This window comes from Eretmochelys imbricata, chromosome 1, assembly GCF_965152235.1.
Source record: "Eretmochelys imbricata isolate rEreImb1 chromosome 1, rEreImb1.hap1, whole genome shotgun sequence".
Classification (NCBI taxonomy): Eukaryota; Metazoa; Chordata; order Testudines; family Cheloniidae; genus Eretmochelys; species Eretmochelys imbricata.
Genome location: NC_135572.1, coordinates 55051504 through 55074189, shown reverse-complemented (window position 1 = coordinate 55074189; position 22686 = coordinate 55051504). Strand labels below are relative to the sequence as shown.

At 45.7% G+C, this 22686-nt stretch overlaps 1 protein-coding gene across 1 annotated transcript in view; it reads right to left on the bottom strand.

Annotated features, from left to right (window-relative positions):
• Positions 1-18021, bottom strand: part of FREM2 (FRAS1 related extracellular matrix 2) — a 210521-nt gene extending 192500 nt beyond the window's left edge. Inside the window, exons 1-2 of the mRNA XM_077806636.1 lie at positions 12870-18021; positions 5090-5179 (exon numbers count right to left, since the gene is read on the bottom strand). Of these exons, the coding sequence (XP_077662762.1) occupies positions 5090-5179; positions 12870-18021 (5242 nt within the window). The remainder of the gene's footprint in view (positions 1-5089; positions 5180-12869) is intronic.
• Between the last annotated feature and the right edge of the window lie 4665 nt (positions 18022-22686).

The following is a 22686-nucleotide window of genomic DNA, read 5'->3' as shown; positions in this document are numbered from 1 at the left end:
CGGTCAATGAAGTTTACCCAGAAGTTAGTTTTAAATGCTTAATTTACAGACTTATCTTTGAAAGGTTCCTTGATTCTGTGAGGATTTAACCAAGTGGTAAATCAGGAAAGTGTGCCACAGTGTTAAGGTATTTGTGTGCTGCAGTGTTAACGGATCTGAAATGAAGTGTTCAAGTGATATTTATCTAGTGATGTAAATTGCCATTTTCAGCAAGCCTGGGCTTTCCAAGGCTTAGGCTTAAAGACAGAAAGATTGCTCAAAAGAGCTCTAATCACAGATTCTTGTTTCCCTCCTTCACTGGGGATCCTCAGCATTCCTGGTACAACCATCTTTGCTTCCTCATTCAAAATCATTCCACCCTTAAGGCACCATATCACAGCCACTATACAGCTGGTCAGGAAGGATGGGACTCCTTAAGAAGCAGTTCTGACAGACTCCAAACTGCAGTCTGGGGGTGAGGGTTACTGTTGAGGCTAGGGCTATGCAGGAAACAGTATACCCATTCCATGAGAATCTGAGATTTTGAAAAGTGTTCCCATTTCAAATCAGGACAAGTCAATCCTGAAAACAGGCTGTACCTGTGTGGGATAAGCCAGGGGCACCTCCCAACCACAGTACAGTACTGTACAGTATATAATGCCTTTTGTCTGCCCCCAAAAAATTTCCTTGGAACCTAACCCCCCCCCCCCCCCCCGCATTTACATTAAATCTTACAGGAAAATTGGATTGGTTTAACATCGTCTCACTTAAAGTTTCATTTTTCAGGAACATAACTACAACATTAAGTGAGGAGTTACTGTACAGGATTGGGATCAAACAATGCCTGTACTCCAGTATAAGCTCTAGCATTCTTGGCTGTTCAACTCTGGGCATAAGACAACTTTTCTGTCAATGTTTTTCCCCCACCTGTTAAATGATTTTTCCTCATTTTATAGAGGTATTTGAGGATTAATTAGTTAATGTCTGTGCAATACTTTGACATTATGGTTCCAGATTCTGGGGTATGTTCTGTCCATTTTGCTCTGCACTAGCAGCAGAATCTGCACATAAAGTCAATGTAACCCATCTGAACTAGTCTGATGTTTCTTGAGACATGCACCAAACTCCAAGAGGAAAATGACAATTTTTTATAGATTGAACACGACAGACATTTAGCTCCACATTCTCATTAAGAGAACACAAAGTAAATCTGAAGCACACTGGGCATAAAATGAAGGTAGAATACGGTCCTTAGCTGTCAACCATGTATTTACTTCAGTCATTTCTCATCTAAGAAGCAAGAATGCTCCACATAGTGAATATGGGGATATGGTGTGGAATTTTCTGCGCGAGGAACAGTGCCTCAATGAACTGAAACAAATTTGTGCATTAACTTTCATTCCAAATGGATTAGTGCCATTTTGCACAGTTGAAATGCTAACTCTACACATATACAGAAGGCACCATGTATCAAGTTGATTTGACTTCTTTAACACTGTAAAGCTGCCTTACTTATTAAAGCCTATCATAAATCTATTACACTATGTATAAATTACACAAAGAGTCTGTCTTTCACCAATTAAAGGCTCAGACATTTTTAGTTAAGGCTGAATCTCCCTCATCAACCCAATAAACATACTTATGTACTACAGGAGTCTCTGAAGAGTTTGTGACTACATCCCATAAACATGTACTCCCAACAACATGGGTAAAGTCCAGGAGTTCAGCCATCACCCTGGATTTCCATTTCTTCCTACCACTGCCACTTCTGCCTCCTGTGTTCTTTCCTGCTTTCTGGCAATATTGTTTCCTTTGTTGTTAATATTAACATGGCAACGGATTCCAGGCAGTTAAGCTTCAAAATGCACAACATTTAAATGTTTGCTCATATGAAGAGGATGATATTTACAACATTTTTTTTTCCTTTTTCCACCTATCACTACGGTGTGCATGATTAAAAGGAAAAAGGGTAAGTGTGGCTCTTGTGCCACCCATACATAATCAAAGACCAGTTTCAGCACCAGGCTCAGCAAGCATAACCCCTAGCACCGATGTGGACTCATATTAATGTCAACGGGACTTCACACAGGCATAGGGGTATGTACCAGCAGATCCCAATACAGGACAGAAAAGTAAATCGGACGACAAACAGTTACCACCATTAAAACCTCAATACAGTTACCACATAATAATATCTGAGATAGTATAGTTATTTCCTGTTCTGAGAATAGTGAAATTTGCAAGAGACCATCCTTATAAAACAACCTGCTGTCTTAAGAGACTGCCCCAAAGAATTCCCAAACATAGTAAGCAAAACTCCACTCCACCTTTAGTAGAATATCACTTTTGAAAGTGTTTGGTTCAATACAGCTTTGACTTTCCTAAAATAATATTTCTGGAGTAATTTGAACAAACATTCACTCCTTGATCAAAGTCATATTCTGACTGATTTCACTGTTTGCACTGTGATGCAACTCAACCAGAGTTATGGGTTCCCATAGGAAGAATGAATTACTTATTTTACACCTTTAGGTAATGCACAGTAGACATCACAACCTTGTTTACTACTGCAAGATTTCAAAAAGTAATGCTAATTCAGGAGACAAATCAAGACAGGAGAAAACTGAAGCATGTCATATATAATTCTATTGTGGGTTTGGGTATTCTGTACTGAATCTTTCACTCCTTAATGTTGTGTTTATTCTTACAGAAGTAGCTGGCTTTGCACCAAGAACATAGAAACAAATGTGTCTGCACCACTGACATTCTGCCAAAATTCTACATGACCCGCGCAAGAGAGGCTTTGATGTTTTTTTTTGAGGAAGAGTGAAATTTAGAAAGGCAAGTTTCTGCTTTTTTCTCACGTGAAATTATAGATCTTGAAGAGTCTGCTAGTATAATTTAGTTATTATTCCAAACAAAGAAAACTATTAGTTTCTCAGTCCCAAATTTCATCCCTTCCAAGATCTTTAGCCAACTATTTCTCATAAAATATGTTTAAATACAATTCAACTCAATGTCTTCCACGGTTTAAATAAAGACTTCGACATTAATGTTAGTGTTATCTTACCACCTAGGTAAGGCATGTGCAACATGATAATGTATCTGGTAGAGCCCTGTTGAAAATACCCAAAGGGTTAGAAAATCAACAATCAGCTTTGAAGTAGAATGATTCCTTGTATTATTATGAAAAAAATCTCATACTATTACAGGTTACAATTGGACACAATAAATACTGTTGTCCCTCTGCCAAGCGGCAGCAGATGTCCAGGACTTTGCAAGCTGGCTTCCCAGTAAAAGAGAGATTAGTGACACAGAGTCTGGGTGTACGCTATGTGTACCTTGTTTTAGCTACACCTGTACACCCACAGTAGCGGCCTAACACTACAGAGGCAGATCTTGCCACCAGGAAGCTCTGCCCATCACCAGTGCCCATGTCCTAGGGAGCAAATGTGTCTCAAGAACGGTTTCTAATCACAGACCAAGGCAGAGAACAAACTCTCCAGCTGCTCACATAGCTCCCTCTACACAGAGCCTTGCGTAACAAAACTAATACCACCAGACTGCTAGTCTTCCTAACACTGGAGCTCACACGTTAAGAAAAAGAACTTGGGAGACTCCGTGTAACAACAACATTTGGTGACTCTTGCCATAACAATACTATGGTATTGCATGCAAAATATGTCACACAGTGTTTCATAAACATATCTGTACTTAACCTTTCATTCCCCGGATCTAGGTACTGGTTTTATTAAAATATTTTGGGAAAATAAGCCTGATGCCATAAATAATCAGTTCATCTTTGGGTCAACGGGCCAGTACAGATTAGCAGTCACATTTTGAAAAGTGGCCTCTAATTCCAAGAGCCTGATTTGTGCCTCAGGAGACATCATCTCTTAGACAGATCCCCGACATACAGGAGAGGGTACACTCTGTGCCATCCAGAAGGCCAGTGAGGATGGGCTCAGGGCTATTGCCAACCTCCTTTGGGGTAATTTGCTAACTACGGAGAGGGTGAGCTGAGCAGTTTCTGCTCACAGAGACTGCTATTGCAATTGATTGTTAGATGGACAGTGCTTCGTGTGTGTGTGTGTGGATGGAACACAAGGGCTGATCACAATCTGGCTCAAAATAGCTTTGTTCTTGAAAAAAGATTTTAGTGTTAAATTAAACTAGTTAAAACTCACTGTTGCTTACAGATAAAGCAATTTAATTTATTGAAAAATCACCTATCATGCCATAGGGACATCTACACCTAGAAAGATCTCTGGTCATTTCTTAAAATGTAACTCACTGATAAAATGTTAGCTATGTTCACACATATTGTTTCCAAAATCTTGTATCAATATTTGTTATGTACTGTTAAGCCATTTTCGCTGAAGAGCAACTGTTGGATATATTTTAAATAGAAACATTTTCCACCTCCAAATTCTCAGTTATTGAAATTCGTTTGTTACTGATCACCCTGAGTAAGGCCCTGCATGTGACCAAACCCCGATGGATTTGAGGGGAAGGATACACAGAACGGGGACTCCACACGACCTGTGTGCTGAGAAGATTGGATCCATGATGGCTCCTAAGATTCTTAGCATATGCACAACATGCTTCAGATGGCACGGTACCAAGATTCATCACCAAATTTGGTCCGCTGGTTGAATCATTAGCTTCCCTGGCTTGGGCCGGGTACTAATGGAGAGTGCAAAGAGAGATATTGGGCCCCGTGATCAGGAACCCCAGCATGGGACTTCTGAAGGGCAGCAGTCACTACTGCAGCTCATAAACTGGTGCAGTAATTGCAGAGAGATTATGCTGCAACTATGTGTCTGGGTTGGGGATACGCAGGAAAACCACATAAAGCCCCATAACTTGAGCTTTATTTTGGATTTGAGGATTTCACCCTTTTACCATAGTAGTCTAAGTATTTTCACATTGAATATAGCTACCATTCCTTCAAAGCAACTTTTTGTAGCCACAATAATAATAGTCCACAATACTGAAAAGCACAGAAGCTAGTGAAGTAACAGCTTACACAAGCTTCCTGTAATTACCCTAAACATCTGCACAAGGTAGTTCAACCCACAGAAAGCTGTTCTAGAAGTTGAGTACTTACCACCATCTTCAACGGTAAAATGGAAAAGGTCATTAGTGGCGTTATCACCTTCTCTTAAAACATAGCATATCTTCATGTCATCAATATCAGCTGGAAAATGTCAAGACAAACATATTTTAACTTACATGTAAACAGAAACAGTTTGAATAGGAACACTTAGTTATCATTAATTTGTTCATCAGAGGTCTGATTTCACTGTTAGGTTAGGTCTAACCTGCAATGTTAGTACATTGTTAGCAGAACTTGAGTTGGAGACACTGAGTTTGTTAACCTAGGACTTGAGTGTCCACCCTGGCTAGGAATTGTTGAACCTTGGGTCCCAACCTGAGACTCCAGAGTCTACAACGTATTATCTAGATCCGAGTCCAACCACCCACATCCCAGATTTCATAGTGCCCTCCCAAAATGTGGCTAATTCTTGCCCTTTACTTGTGGGGCTGTGTGGGAAAACTTGACTGTCCACCAAACTTGACTGTCCAGAGGACAAACAAAATTGGCCCAGGGGATAGTGGGATACTTTCGGCAAACTCCCAGAGCACAAGTCCAGTGGGGCTGTGTCTACACTGCAAAGCAATATGGCTTGAACAATAGATCCTGGCTTGACTCAGGCTTGGACCCTTCATCCCCGTGGGGTCCTGGGACCCTGGGTTAGCATGATTTATGTGTACATGGAAGGGGGGTTAGGTTTGAGTCTGAGTTCAAACAGAAGCCTAGGCTTACACTGCAGTGTAGACACACCCTTAAGAGTCAGAGGATTTCAGTATTAATGGATTGCATGTTTTAAAAAGCAAAGTTAACTGTTTTTTGCCTATTTATATATATTTGATAAACAGAACCCAGAGGAAATGTGCATACATGTGTGTTATGAGTGCTGGTGAGACGGTACGGTCAATGGTGAGGGTTTTACGTGGCGGGGGGGTAGGGGTGTTGTTTTGTTTTTGTGTAGCACTTTGCTCAGCTGAAATCATCACTACTTCTGCTACTGTTACTGATGCTGACTAGTACCTCACTCTGTAAGTAGTCTAGAATATGGTTCTACTCAACACAGATGAAGGCTGCAGAACTGGTCCTGAGTGCCTTGCCACTCATTCTGAAACATATGCTAACGTACAGAATTAGCGTCCACTACAGTTACATGTGGCGTGTCAAGCATGATCATTCAGACCACTGTATAACATTGGTTTTCTGGATCAACAAGCTGTCCAGTAACAATTTGGACAATAAAAAAGGAGAAAAGGGATCAGTCTTTCTGATTGTACAACTAGGGAAAATCTTGACACTCAAAGGAAACCTATTGCCATTGCTTACCAACACTAATGAATGCTGTTGCAAGGAGGTGCACTGTATAGACTAAAAGGGAATGAAGGAGCCAAGATAGATTATTGTGACCTAAAAGTGCACAACATAGGAATGCCAATAATAACAAGGTTACTGATCCTAGAACCCACATTACTTGCCTACCTCTTTCAAATCCATCCTCTGAATTTACTCTTAGAACAAGCTTTTATTAAATTATAAAACTTAAAAATAAAGCAATTATTTTATGCCATATTTTAATTGCATTATTTCATGTCTTTCCTTATTTGTGGTAAAACTTGTTTTTTTCATTTTAATTATTGCACTGAATTCGAACATGCCTGTATGCAATGTGTTTGATGTCAAACCGGACCCATGCAGCCAAATTCTGTCCTTACTTATATACCAAACTGAAGTGAAACCAACTAAGTTCTTTGAATCCCAGTACAGTGCCCTTGTAACTAGACCATCCTTCCTACAGACCATCTACTCTGCACAATATGGCTTACAATCTTTATAACTGAGCCATCAAACAGGAGGTACTCAAACGCTAGTGATGCACTGAAAAACCTAGACAAATTCAGTTAAATTAAAGTAAGAGAGCATTCAACTTATTTAGTTTAATAGATGTTGGAGCATCAATTGCCACAAAATAAATAGAGAAAAAAGGCAAAAGGCAAAACAGTTATTTGTTAATATGGGTTTTCTAGTTTCTTTATGGGGTGACTTTTTTTAGTAAATACAAACTTGTCCTTGTCACTTAATTTGAAAGAGACATCCTTTGTTTCTCCCAATCATACAGGGCATCCTATCATGAACAATTTTAGACAAAACTTTAGAAAGTAATAGTATTTAAGTGGAACTCAAGTATCGTACAGATTCTCCCCACAAGTCAGGACGCGTATTGGTTGGTAAAAACATGTCTAAAGCATTTTTGTTAGAGGTTGTGTGCCCCTCTGCACAATAGTTCAAAAACCAGACATGTACCTTTTATGTTAAATAATTATCTTTAGTACATATCTTTTTACTTTCTTTTATCGTAGAATCATAGAATATCAGAGTTGGAAGGGACCTCAAGAGGTCCCTTCCAACAAAGAACTCCTAGAGTAATAAAGAGGTTGCAAGTGAATATCCTCATATCAATGTGGCAAAAAATTAAAACTGATCCTGCAAACAAACACTTACACAAGTGCTTAACTTTACACACACAAGTAGTCCTATTAAAGTCAATGGAACTAACATGCATAAAGCCAAGCACCCACATAAAGGCTTGCAGGATCAGCTCCTAAAATGATAACATCCACCAAAAAATATAATTAGATAAAGCATCTTACATGGATGTCTTTCTTTCTGTTTGTTAAATACATATTAGAATTATTTGAGTGAACTTACATTATCCTTCCATAGCTCATTTGGTTACATTAGCACTTCCTTAGTTGCAAGCAGTGATGCATTCCTTTGTGACTACAAATTCAGCTAAACTCTTGCTGAATAGTTTCTGGAATTGTGGCCTGATCTGCTATCCTATAGCTTTCTCTTTGGCAAGGGCAAATCTGTTAGCCATACAAGATTAGAAATTTGATTTTCCAGTTAAAATTAAGCCAAACTCATTTGATTGTCATGAGTTTTTTTCCCCCACTAATCGACTTTTATTTATTTTTTTTTTTTAAAGAGAGAGAGATAATGCTTTCAAAAGTACTTGCCTCAACAAGGAAAGGTGTGGAGCAATACCACCCCAGAGGGGGTTCAGGGAGGAATTTTGATGAAAAATTCTGATTGCAGCCCATTCACTAAATCCCATTCACAGTACCAGATCTGTTGGCAGGTGTATTAGAGTTAAAGATCAGGCAACGGATCAGCCCTCGTCACTGGCCCCTTTGGGATATTATGTGCCCCAGAGGATTGTGCCCTATTTTTGTACACAGTTGTCAGATGGGCTTCTTTTGCTTTCACTCCCTGGCACACCCATAGAGCTACAGGTCATGCTCTTGCCTCTAATAATCAAAGCTAACCAAACTGGATTGAGTAGGCCCTAAAATAACACTTAGCACTTATATAGCACTATGCATGTTCAGAACACTAAAAAACAGTAGCTTATTAAAAGCAACATACATTTTATTTTCCTTAATGGAAAAGACTTGGCAGTTTGTTAATCGAGTTCCCCTGTTCATAGTCAATTATCTAATCTTAATGACTATCTTCTATGAACAAATTCCAGCCCTAACTTGCAGAGATGAGTGCTGTGCGATTATGCATAAGCAATTTTCTTAGTAAATATTTTTGTCCTCAGTGGAACTGAGAGAGAGTTTGAAATTACTGGCTGGGGGAGAGATTTTTGTTTTCATACATTCTCCACCTTTAAAATCCTTGCAAGCCTAAGGCAAGCTATGTAAAAGTAAATGGAGAAAATAAATAAATAAATACATACATAAATCAAGCAACAGAAAGTAATGCTTTGAAGTTGAATCAACTTGAGAAATAGAAAATAGTTTTATTATACATTTTCAGATGTTGCACACTAGTTGGGCTTGTTTTGGGAACATTTGATCCTTCTATCTTGCTATCCTTTTTTCTTCTTCTTTATACTACATTAATATATTTAAGCGTATGGAGGAAGCGAGAGCAAAAAGCAATCCTGTATGCTTGCAAAATCTTGGAACTTATTAACCTGGGGCTCAACTTTGCTAACTTGTAATTTACCCATGTGACTAATTATTTGTATTATTATAGTGCCTAGGGGCCCCAGATATGGACCAGGACCCCACTGTACCCTAATGAAGTCCACTGACTACTCACGTGAGCAAGATGCTACCTAATGTAAATCTAAGAAAAATATCTAACATCCTTTAGTAACCCAAACCAACCAATATTCTGTACCTGAGCAAAGGAAGACATAGCGCAGGGAGAAAACCTGAACCGGATTATCAACTATCAGTGCAAACTCCTATAGTGCGTGATGTGTCCAATTACTACTCTGGAGTTTTCAATTGGAGTTTGTGGTTTATCTGAAATATTTGAGTGATTTTCTTTCCAGCATTTGGCAAAATATTAGCAGCTACGGAAAAAGTAGCCTTCCCAAATAGTACACAAAAAGTTATTGTGTGACTAATATTTTTCCCCACTGGGGCAGTTGCTGCTAAAGCACGGTGGATCTGAAATCAGAGGAGTTCTCTCTTTCTATCAGATCAGTCTGTTCATTAATATAGTTATGGAGGCACCATCTTAAGAATGGGAAAACAATGTGGGCAGAAGTGTCTTCCCCCATGCTTGGTTCACCATCCTGTAGCTAAAGCTCTAAGGCTAGGACTCATGGCAATAAAATGGCCCGGGGGGGGGAGGGGGGAGGTAAGGAAGAGGGGTTAGGACCAGAGCCTTCAAACTGCTGCATATCTCCTGCAAGAGGCTGAGCTTTACCAGCAACCAGTGACATTCATGAACGTTGAGGGCATTCAGCTCCTCACAGGAGGTTCTCTGTATGTTGCAAGATGGGGCCCTTAAAAACGGAAAAGATAAAAAAAGAAATAGATGGCAGTAGGAGACTCATGGAGTCAGTAACAGGAAACTCTCATTGTCAAAACTGACCCTTGACAGTCTAAAAAAGGGGGAGGGGAGAACTGTACTCAGTGGGCCCCAAAGATGGGAGAGGTCCAACAGGAAGAAAGAAAGGCTGTTGCCTTGCATGTTGTGTAATCATTTATACCAGTGCCGCATGAGAGCGAACAGGGTGCAGAAGGCTACCCATTCTGGATCTGGTAATGTTTTACACACTTCGTGCCAGTGTCATGACTACACAAGGTGCAGGGCATCAGCGAATTGGGCCCAGAATTCTGTCCAGGCCCCCACTCTACAAGACTGAGTAAGCTTCTCTCACTACCTGCTGAAACTTAAACTTTCTAAGTCTAGCCAAGAAGCTGAAGCTCCTCAGCACTGATAACCCTCTCCACACCCCCAGTAGGAGAAATGGTGAAGAGGGCATCTGGGGCAAAAGGGAGCATCAATGATCTTTCATCCACATCTTCCACCTCCAGGTTTGCCTTACTAATACTCCTGCAGCTTCCTATAAGTGGGGCCTTTTTCCCTTTCCCTCTTCCCAGCAGGGCTGATGTCATCCTTCTTCACTTGAGAGGCTACACTTGCCCTTGACTAAGGCCTTCCAATTTTGCAAGACTGCTGTCCCTAACCAGGAGTTCCTCCCATGCCTTTCACAATGCCTAGAGTTTCCTCCAATGCCCTGCTGTGGGACTGCTCCTTTCCTTCCCAAAACTGCTACCTTCCCCAACCCATACCTCTTGCTCTCATGTTTTTCTTCTTCACCTGAAGGCACCTGCCAGGTTTGCCTCCCTCCTCTTGGAAGCACATGCTTCTCCGTCCTATGACTGTTCTACATGCCTACATGACCTAGTCTGTGCGAGGCTTTTTTTATTTCCCCCCCTACCACTGGTGGTAGACTACTGCAGACAAGGTGCTGGAGGCCACTGGCATTTTAATAAATACGCTGTATAAACCTGCTCTGAACAGGGACACACACAGTGCACTTAAAAACACTGGTTTCAGATTGAAGCCTTAACTACATTAGCACTAGCACCATCAGCACTGCTGTTGGAGACAGCAGCTGGTAGCAACAGTGGAACGTTTTTGGCAGAAAAGCCCAGGTGCAGACACACCGTAGCATGGGTGTGTTGTGGGGAAGCGTGGAGGGTAGTAACTCCTGCACTCCCCAATAGCTGCAAATGTTTGGATTAGGTAATCAACCATTTATACGGCACCGGGTTATACACCCTGCTGCGTACAGCATGCAGAATTTCACTGCTTAGCCTCTTACACATCCTATCTCTTCCTCCAGCATGCTCCATTCTTCTGCTATGCAGGATGTAGCAGCCAGAGGGCTGCATATCTGTCAAACAAGGTGGGTGGGCCGACCAAGTGGCAGGCAGTAACAAGCTGTCAGTATTCTCACAAATGAGCCTCCTTGCTTTCTGGAATGCTGTACTGTGGTTTGCTCCTAGGAATACACATGACCCAGTCTATCTCAAATGTAAGACAAGGCCCTTAAAAAGGAATATTTCCACTCAGAGGAGTGCATATTCCCTACTCCTCTGTACTTCTCCCTGATACTCACCACTTCAAAAAGTCCTAACAAAACATCACTGGGAATGTTTCTTTATACATCAGCTGTGTTGGTTCCCACAGTTTAGGCAGCTTGAATTTCCTGCCATATTGCAATGATTTGGGGCTTCTTTTTAAAAAAAAATAAATAAAAATAAAAAAAAAAAGTTTGCCCATCACTGCAACTCTTGGGATACCTTTGGCATTCAGTCAAAATATGTAAGGTTTGTGGGGTCTGTTTGCTGGATCTGCAACTCAAGCAAACAAACTCACTACACCTAAGGCTCTACGAAGTACCATTTCACTTTTACTCAGCCAGCTATTAATTAACAACAACATAATATTGAAAGCTCCCCAGTGGAAAGATAATACACCCTTTTTGACTGAAGGTGGTTATTCCACAGCCTTGTTTTAAGGCTTTATTTCAGTGCATGGAAACCACATATGTTCTATCCTAACTATGCCACCTAGTACAGTTTACAAAACTAAGCAGCACTGACATAATTTAAAATATTTACATTACCTCTTATTTTACCACAGAGACTCGGTGATTTAAAGTTTGTGCAATTAGGGCAATAAGGTAGTAGTGAGATATTTGCTCCCTGGGCCTAGAGATAATTTTAAACTATGTAAAGTGCACCCAGGCAGTACATGACCAGTGCCTTAAATAGACTAGGATAGTTACTAATGGAGCAGTCAACTATTATTTTCTAAGGAAAACTTGGGGGGAGGGAGGGAAAAGAGTTATGAGTTTCTAATGTTTTATGGACCAATCCTGTAACCTGTACTCACGTTGAGTAGCTAGACTAAGACCTTGAGTAACCAATACTCAACATGAATACAGGATGCAGAATTATTTAAATTGTAAAATCTTCAGGACAAGCACGGTCTTATTCCGTTTTTGTCTGCAGCGTTACTGTAGCCAGGCTGGCCCCACAGTATTATTGAGACAAGGTAGAGGAGGCAGTATCTTTTACTGAGCCAAGGTCTGTTAGTGAAAGAGACAAGCTTTCCAGCTACACTGAGCTCTTCAGCCATGTAGTTTGAAAGCCTGTCTCTTTCACTAACAGAAGTTGGGCCAACAAGAGAGATTACCTCACCCTACCTTGCCTCTCTAATATTGGGGGATATTACCTCACCCACCCAGTCTCTCTCATTCGCTTTGTATAGTACCGAGCACAACTGGTAGCTGTTCTCTGTGGGAACCTGGACACTACCACAAATATACATTTAAAAAAAAAAAGAAAGAAAAAAGAATCAGGCCCTTAACGCTGTGAACAGGCTCTTTCTGGGATCAACTATTTCAGAATTAAGTATGCTTCATTCCTGCATGCATGTTTCCAGTGCTCTAAAGACAGAGTACCAGACACGGAAATACCTTGTGTGAACTGAGTGATACTATGGTTGCCTTTTCCCAGATGGATCAGGAAGCCATGGCGAGGAGCCTCTGTGATCCTGATCTTGAGGGTAACGTGCAAGCTGTCCCTGTCTTCCACTTTGAACACTTTGTTGGTAATCATAAAACCCAAGTGGCCAGTGGTCAAAACACGGAGAGAAGGGGCACCCTTATTTACTACAATTTGGGGTACACTATTGTCCACGGCCATTATCCGAATGTTCATTGTTTGGGGTTTCCTTGTTTCAAACACTGTGTCAGGGAAGACATAGAAATCGGTATGGGTCCCATCTGTAACAGTGAAAGAGAAGCTGTCTTCAGCTGACTCTGTGCCATCATGTTTGTAGCTTATAAGATTTTCATTCAGATCTTGTTTGGTAAAGGATGTAACCGGCTTGGTGTTATTGAACATGAGCTGACCGTGAACCGGCACTTGGGTGATAATAAATTTAAGCAACATATCAGGGGTGTCTCTGTCTTCCACCGTCAGTTCAAAGGGGGTTATCAGTTTATTTTCACTTTCGCTCACCACCAGGGTATGGATTGTGACCACTGGCTTTTTATTATCCACATCACTAATGGAAATTCGGAAAGTGCGAAATACTGGGTTATAACCATCAGTCACTTCAAACTCAAAGCTGTCCATTTTCACCTCATCTTCTGAGGTGTGAATATAGTAGATTTTATTGCCTGCTAACTGGAGCTGAGTGAAGGTGGTGATGGGCATCCCAGACTGATCCGTGCATTCGAGATGGCCACGAACAGGTGCCCGGGTAATACTGAAAACCAAGTTCTCATCTGGGCTATTCAAGTCACTGGTGCTCAGTAAATCAGTGGTAAGTGTAACTTTCCCCCCTTCCTTCAAGGACACCCCTTTGCTGATCACGTCTGGGAAGACAATATCAATGCTACCTATGGTCACATAAAAATATCTGTCAATGAGAGGATTTATCCCATCTGTAACATCAAATTTGATAAGATCCCGAATACCTTCATGGCCAAAATGCATGTACTGAATTAAATTTCTGTCCACTTCATCTTGGGTAAAGTTCATTCCAAGAGTGATATTCTCAACCCCACCTGAAAGTTTTATTCTTTGTAAGAGCCCTTGTCCTGGCCCATACCTTAGAACGTAAGTCAAGGTTTTATCTTCAGAATCTAGATCAGTAGCCTTCAGTATTCTGTTGTGAATGATTTTAGTCTCCCCTATTTCAATTTCCAGCCCATCATTGATGGTCATTCTGGGTGTCTCATCATCCACAGGAATAACCATGATGAGCACAGTTTTCTCTACAGCATGTTTACCATCTGTGAGTTTCACCTCAAAGCTGTCTTCCTTTGTTTCAGAGTCATCATGTTCATAGATAATGCTGGAGCTCTCAGTTATCTGATCCAGGGTGAAGCTCTCCACTAAGACAGTCCCATTGATCAGCTGGTTCACAATGTGGCCATGCTTGGGAAACTTAGTGATAGTGAAGGTCAGTTCATCAGCAGGGATGTCCCCATCTGCTGCATTGAGGATGGGAGTATCAATAACCAGGCTCATGCCTTCCATCACTACAAACTCTCGCATAAAGATTTCAGGCTCTTCGTCATTGGTTGGGATAATGACAATGGGAAAGAAGTGCCTTTCGGAAAAGTTAATGCCATCAGAGCAGCGGAAAGTGAACCTGTCTTCAACAGGCTCCACACCCTTATGGATGCTTTGAACGTAAAAAATGTGCCCTTGCCTGAGGTCTTTCAAAGTAAAGGCACTTATAGCTGTACCTGCTCTGGACTTTTCAGATCCTAGGGCTGGAGAGATGTTCTCTACATAACCAGAGGTGGGCTGAGCAACTATAGTGCACAGAATATCATCACTGGGTGTATCCACATCTTCAGCCCTTAAGTGGGCATGTGTAATGACCCTTTTGTCACCCTCCACTACCATTAAGTGTTCCCCCACAAAAACCTCAGGGGCTTGACTGTCAACAGGAAGGATGGTCACCAGCACTGAAACTCCCTGAACAACATTGCCCCCAATGCTCCACTCTTCAGACAGGTCAGAAAGAGTGAGGTTAAAAGTATCTTCTTTGGGCAGCAGCCCTATTTCACCACCTGTGTGAGCATATACCACAGCCCCATCCAGCACGTCTCTCTGGGAAAACCTTTCTGCAGGCACACCCTGGACCAGGATGTCCCCATGTTGGGGAGGGTCCTCCACAATGAAAGTCAGCATCAGATCATCCGTATCCTCATCTGTGCCCTGGATGACATTAGCGGTGATCTCAGCCGCACCATTCTCCAGCACGTCCAAGTAGGAGCCAAGTGTCCCTGGGGGCAGCCGTAAGGTGGGCACCTCATCATCCACAGGGTGCACAGTCACCTTCAGTGTGATGGGCACCACATGGACCCCATCAGTCACATCCAGACTGCAGGCATCATTGTGAGACTCAGCACCACTGTGCACATAGACCACCCTGCCATGTTTAATATCCTCTAAACCAAAGGCTGCTCCCATGGCCAGGCTGTGCCCAGAGAGCTGCAATTGTCCATGCTGGGGAGCCTGGGTCAGGGTGAACTCGAGGTGAGTGGGCTCAGTGTCAGTGTCACTAGCATCCAGCTCAGCCAGGCCCAGCACATGCCTTCCCCCCTCATACACAGTAAAGCCGCTGTTGGTTATCTCAGGGGGCTGGTTGTCTATGGGCTGCAGGTAGATGGTGAAGGTGCCTAGGGCAGCATTACCAGCTGCATCCTCCACCCGGTACTGGAACTGAGCCAGGCGGGGAGCCACCCCCAGCTCCTGCTGTGGGGGCCGGTAGGAGATCTTGTGGTGGTTGATCTGGGCCTGGGTGAAATGCATCACCTCCACTGAGTGGTCATCAGTCAGCACCAGTGATCCCAGGCGGGTGCCCTTGGCCCCCCCGGGGTGGTTGGAGTCTGTGTCAGTGGGGGGCTGGGTGACGGTGTAGTGGATCTCCCGGTCCCCAGAGTCCTGATCTGTGTAGCGCAGGTGCTTCCTCCGCAGTGGGGTTACCTGCTGCTCAGCCACCACCAGACGCAGACTGCTGCCACCATGAAGCACTGGGGCCAGGCGGTCCACTGGGTGCACCCGGATCACAAAGCTCTGGGGTCCAGAGCGGTTGGGTGGGTCGTTGTCATCCTGGACCCTAAAGACAAACTGGTCCAGCACCACCCTGGGGCCGGGGTGCCCGAGGTGCTGGTAGAAGAGCCGCCCTTCCACAATGTCCTGCTGCAGCCACTCACTCACCAGCCTCTCGTACACTGGGGGATCCCCAGGCAAGGCCAGCACCCTCCTCCAGGGGGAGCCCCCATTCTCACCCTCCCAGCCTGGGGGTGGCTGGGCCTGACGGAGCAGCAGCTGCCCTGCGCCGGGCCCGGACTCCAGCACAAAGCGCAGTGTAGCGTCGTCTGAGTCGATGTCGGTGGCGCTGAGGGCACGGGCGGGGATGGGGGCCATGTCGCCCTCAGCCAAGGACAGCCCCGTGTTAGCGTTGAGCAGGGGCGGCTGGTCATCGGTGGGCACCAGGGTGATGGGGAAGAGGAACTCGACACGGTGCCGGGCGCCGCCGTCCTCCAGCCGCAGCACCAGGTTGTCGCTGAGCGGGGACTCGCTGCCGTCGTGCTGGTAGATGATGCGGCCAGCCATCAGCTGGGCCACCGTGAAGTGCTTGCGGGCCTGGGACTCCCCCAGCAGGGCCAGGGGCTCCTCCAGCAGGGCCAGGTGCCCGTGCCGCAGCCCCGCCAGCACACTGACCCGCACCTGCTCCAGGTCGTCCTCATCGCTGATGAGCAGGCTGGGGCTGGGGCCCGGGCCGGAGAGCGGCCGCGACTGCCCCTCGTAGAGCACCAGGCCTGTGTTGCGGGTCACCACGGGCGCCAGTGTGTTCATGGGCTTCACCACGATCATGAAGGCGAAGGGCTCGGAGGCAGCGCCCTCGGGGTCCAGCACCTCCAGCTCCAGCTCGAAGAGCCGCTCCCGGGCCGAGTCCTCCGCCGGCGGCTGGTAGGCGACCCGCAGCTCCCGCACGTCCCGCTGGCTGAAGGAGGCGATGGGCAGGCTGCGGTCGTCGGTGCTGACCACGTGGCCCTGGCCCGGCCCGAAGGGGGAGGTGATGTTGAAGAGCAGCAGGTCCGGGGCCGACTCGGCGTCCTCGGCCGCCAGCATGTCCGGGGTGAGGGCGGTGAGCACGAACTGGTCCACCTCCATCATCAGCATGGCCACGAAGCTGGGCCGGGGCGGCGTGTTCTCGGCGCCCGCCCGGATCCGCACCAGCACCTGGAAATGCTCCCGCTTCAGCAGCGCGCCGGCGCCCGCCGCCTCCCGCAGCTCCACCACCAGGGGCAGCGAGTCTCGGTTCGGGGAGCGGCCGGCCGCCGCGTGCCGGTAGCGCAGCCCCAGCCGCAGGAACTCCTCGCACTCCCACCAGAGCGAGGGCGACGGGGCGCCGGCCGCCGAGGCATGCCACGGGGCAGCCGGCAGGCTGAGGAGCTCCCCGTAGCGGGGCAGCCCGCCCAGCCCCGGCAGGGCGCCCACCCTGCAGCGCTGGCTGCCCGGCTGGAAGGCGAACTCCAGGCTGCGGCCGTCCAGCGCGTTGCTGGTGCCCAGCAGGCTCTCCACGGTGAGCGGCAGGTTGCGGGTGACGATCTCCAGCTGGGCGAAGAGCACCTCCACCTCCAGCGCCAGGGGCAGCACCACGGCGCGGCTGGGCGAGTCGTAGCGCAGCTGCAGGCGGACCCGGTCCCGGGACGGGCTGCGGGAGCCCAGGTGCCAGTACGTCACCTCCCCGGGGCCGAAGTCGCACGGGAAGCGCGGCGGGCTCAGGCGGCCCGGGCGCAGCCACAGGGGGTCGTCGTCCAAGACGCGCAGGTGGCAGCGGTCCCCCGGCTGCACCTGCAGCACCAGGTCGCTCAGCGGGTCCAGCCAGACGGAGCGGCCGAAGGGGACGCGCAGCCCGCGGTTGGCCACCACGATGGAGGCGTCTTCCGGGGGTCCCAGCGCCGAGGGGTAGGAGAACGCGGGGCTGCCCGGCGGGGGCGGCTGCTGCGCCCGGACCCCGCCGCCCCTGCCCGCCAGTAGCAGCAGCATCAGCAGCGCGGGCAGCAGAGTCCGCGCGGCGGGGCTGCCCTGCATGGTCCCTGCCTGCCGAGCACAAGCCAAGCGAGTCCCGTCTCAGCCCGCGCGCGGCGCAGCCAAGCCCCCTTGCCCTGCCTGCAGCCCCCGGGCCCGAGCTGCCGCTCCGCAGCCCGGCGAGCAGGCTGCCTTATAAACTCGCCCCCTAGCCCGCTGCGAAACCCCTCCCTGCTCCCCCCCCTTCTCGCCCCACGCTGTCCAATAAGCACTCACGGGAGTGCTGTCGGCGGCAGGGATTGGTCAGCAAGAGTTGCCAATCCCCCAAGTGGCGAGAGGCCCGAACCCCCTCCCCCTCTCCTTGCAACAGGTTGTTTGGAGGGTCGCCGCGGGAAAAGCAGCGGAGTTCCGTGCCCCCCTCCCGACTTGGAGGGTTGGCAACAAACGAGAGCTGGGAAGGCTGCTTTCCCCGTGCCATTGGCAGCAGGGGAAACAGAGTCCTGCAAGCGCAGGGAGGGTGTAAAATCTCTGGGAAAGCCCAGCAGCCAGATCCTGGGGTGCTAACACACGCTGCCCCCCCACCATCCCTCTCTGCAAAGGGAAAGTCTCGCCCCGTCCGAGCACTCTCCAGCAAGGAGAGGACTCTCCCTTCTACCTAAATTCTCCAGCACCGCCAGAGGAGAAGGGTGTGTGGTAACACCCATTGTTTCATGTTCTCTGTGTATATAAATCTCCCCACTGTATTTTCCACTGAATGCATCCGATGAAGTGAGCTGTAGCTCAGGAAAGCTTATGCTCAAATAAATTGGTTAGTCTCGAAGGTGCCACAAGTCCTCCTTTTCTTACTGCCTTCAAATTCATCCTTAACAAGGCGTCATTCCCCACTTCCAATGAATGAAACTACTCCAGCCTACTGCAGCTTCTACAAAATACCGCCTAGAGCAGAGGAAACAATCCTAGGAATTGCTCAGGGGAACTATGAGTTAATAAATCCAAGAATTGGTGGGGGGCACTTTCTTTTCTTTTCAGAGCTAAAAGAGGGAGAGGAGTTGTCTATAATTGGCAAGAAAGAGAAATTAATGGAGAGAGAGGGAGGGAGGGAGGACGGTGAAGCTGGAAAACCGGAGGAGGTTAAGGAAAAAAGTGCCCCAAGGCGCTGAGAAAGCAGGCACAGCGCAGAGCTGTCATTTGAGAGATATATGACTCTGTTTTTGTTGCAATAATTAGAGTGCAAACTGTGTTAGAAATCTGCTTGTCAGCATCACATTTCTTTGCACCAGAAAGAAAACTGATAAATATCTGTAGGGCAAAACACCTTAAGTTATATCCAGTTTCACTCTTTAGAGGTGAGTGGTTTGAGCAGTGGAAGAATAAAAGTTTAAAGCTCTTTCTGCCCCTTGTGTTTGTATGTTTGGGTTTAAAAACTAAATAGAAACTACAAGGAGTAGAAACGTGCAAAGGTATTAGTTTCCCTTTGGATTTTTAATAAGGGCACATGGCCTTTCAGTTATCAAGTTTGTCATCTCAACTTCTCTCTCTCATGAAAATGGAAATGCATTCTGTAAAAATAGCCCTGGAACAGAGTTATAGGCAATTCAAAACAAAAAGGATGCAGGGAAATAAGTCTTAGAAAACAGATTTTATTTGAAATCAGTTAATGTCTATGCTAAGGGGACCATAATAAAGTGACCTATTGTTTTCTAGATGGAGCATTGAATGTGGAAGACAAGGTGGCAACAGCCCTGGAATACGTAATGAAAACAACTTATTTGTATTAGTGATGTGGACGTAGCTGGAATTATTTTAGCAATTTGGTATGATGGATATCACGGAGGTGACACCTTTACAGTCCTAGATGGGTCACTCTGTGACCAGCAAATCCATATTTATTTTAGTATAATATGAATACAACTATTATTAAAAGCATTTTTGTGACTGTTATAATTACTATATTTCAAGCCTGCAACATTTTCTTATAGGGATGGAAACACCTAGGGGCTATTATAAGAACCTAAGTAGAAAGAGACAGACAACTATTAAGTTCTATTTTGTTAATTGCAACATTATACAAATCAGTGTACACTACATTTACATTTTCTTTTAAATTTCTGCTTCCTTGTCTTTAATGAAAGATGAAGAAGTGGCACAAATGTTTCCCATATTCAAGAATATCCCTCACATTAAGAAATCTAGCATTAGAGGTGACCCTTTATAAAAGGGATGGAGTGAGGGAGATTACCAGTGTACCAGGTGATGGAAGAACCCCATATTTCAAGCTCTGGAGTAAAATTGTCTGGGTTTTATTTTTAAACAGAAATTTTGGGGTTGGGGAGTGGTAGAATCCAATGTAAAGGAATATCCTCCTTCACCAACATATGTTAATTTATTAAAGGGGTCTTGTCCTTATAAATTTGACCCCATGTAAGTTTTGTTAAAAAGAAACTTTCACCCATTGTTGGTCCAATATGAATGCTCTCATTAATTTCAGTAGAAACTGTTAAAAAAAAATTCTCCAACCAATGTTTGCAACTCATATAGTCCAAATTTCTTTAAAAGGACATTAAAGCCAGAATGTGAAAATAGATTAGAAACCAATCACAAACAAAGCAAAACTGACTAGGATTTTCACTGTTCATCTTATTAAAAAAAAAGATAAATCAAACAATATAACTAATAAAAAGTGCAGTCATTTCAGAAATCAACTTTTGATAATCAAAATCTTACACAGGTAAGGAAATTTTTAACCTGACAGGTTTCAGAGTAGCAGCGGTGTTAGTCTGTATCCGCAAAAAGAAAGGGAGAACTTGTGGCACCTTAGAGACTAACGGGGGGGGGGGGGGGGGCGGACAGCACTGGGAGTGCGTGCGGGGAGTGTCATTGGCCAAGGAGAGGGGAAAACGACAGGCAGAGGCGGCGAACGGAGGAGATGGGGGGGATTCGAAACCTGGGCGCCCTCATGAACCCTCTTTTCTTCCACATTCACGCGCGCATGCCGCCCGCTCCTTCTCTCCCTGACTTTCTGTCACCCTCCATATGCCTTCTCCTGATGAGTCTCGCCCTCCCACCCCGACCGCGCCCCGGTCCCTGGCACCGTCGTAACCCGGGAAAGGGGAGGGGACCAAGACCTCGTGGGCAGCCGTGTCGCCACAGACAGCCACATGGGGCAGGCCCCTCTCCCCTCGGGACCCGGGAGCCAGCACCCACAGCTTCCCCAACCCCAACGCAACATCCCCCGAAAACCCCACCCCGTCCCGCCACACGAGCGGGGCACGAGGGGGCGCAACGGGAGAGTGGATGGGGCGACCGGAGTGTCGCTTAAATCTCTTTCAAGATGTATCTGTTTGTTTTAAACAGAGTTTAATGTTTGCTGTGATGTTTCACTAAATCAGACTACACACCCTTGAGAGGCCATCCCATCTTCTCACTAGTTCATTTGTATTTTTACCTCATTTTTAAGCATTCTAACACTGCTTATTGATCTCTGGTTTGTTAAGAGCTGTAACCCCTTTGGCTGCAGGACAAGAGTGAGAAATCCATTTTAAGGAGTTGGATTTTAAAATATCTATATTCAAAATACAGACAATTTCAATGTGCAGTTTATTAACTGGATGGATTTCCTATATTTTTCAATAAAATTAAGACTAAATTGTGATAAAATATGTAACGGAGTGGATTTGGGATGTGATCTTTCTACTACCAAACTCATGAAATTTTGCCACTGATTTCAATGACTGCAGGATTAGGCCTGTGATGTTTATCATTATCAAATGGTAAATCTACATGTGCACAAATCACAGCAGTCCTCTAATTTTAGTGTTTATTGTCCTGTCAAGCAAGTCAGCAAGCTCTTAGCTCACAACCCAGCCTAGAAGTGAAAGATAAAAAGAATCTTCTTTTAATGGATAGAGTAAATAAAAAGGTGGTGGGGGGAGAAGGGGGAAGATTTAAAAGGATTTTACTCTGCTTGCTATCTGCTGGAGTTTGCTTCGTCCAATTTAGATTTTAAGAAGTTACAGTTCTGTGATACAGAGGTCTGATCTGCTCTATAAATACTTCATACAAAGTCCTAGTTATCAAAGTCTGCCCTCTGTTGTTATATAATAGTATTACATGTTAACTCTTGCAGGGCATGATTACTGTTATTACAATACTCCTGACAGGATTTCAGACTTACAGAATTAATTTCAGTAATTAAAATTTAATTAAAATTAAATATAAAAAATAAGTGACTAAAAACTGTACCATTCAATTTAAATGAGACCAGTTACTTCCAAATAATGTTTGTATGCCTCTAGACCAGGGACGGGCAAACTTTTTGGCCTGAGGGCCACATCGGGTTTCCAAAATTGTATGGAGGGCCAGTCAGGTGTGGCCCAGCTGCTGCCCCCATCCGACCCCCCCCTGCTTCTTGCCCCCTGATGGCCCCTGCGGGACTCCTGCCCCATCCAACCCCCCCCCATTCCCTGTCCCCTGCTGCCCCCCGGGACCCCTGCTCCATCCACCCCTCTCTGTTTCCTGACAGCCCCTGGACCTCCCGCCCCGACTGCCGCTGCCATCCCATCCAACCCCTCCTCTCATTCCTGACTGCCCCCCGGAACCCCTGCCCCATCCAACCACCCTTTCTCCCTGACCGCCCCTGGAACCCGTGTCCCTGACTGCCCCGCACCGACCCATCCAGCCCCCCCCCTCCTTCCTGACTGCCCCCATTCAACCCCCCTGTTTCCTGCC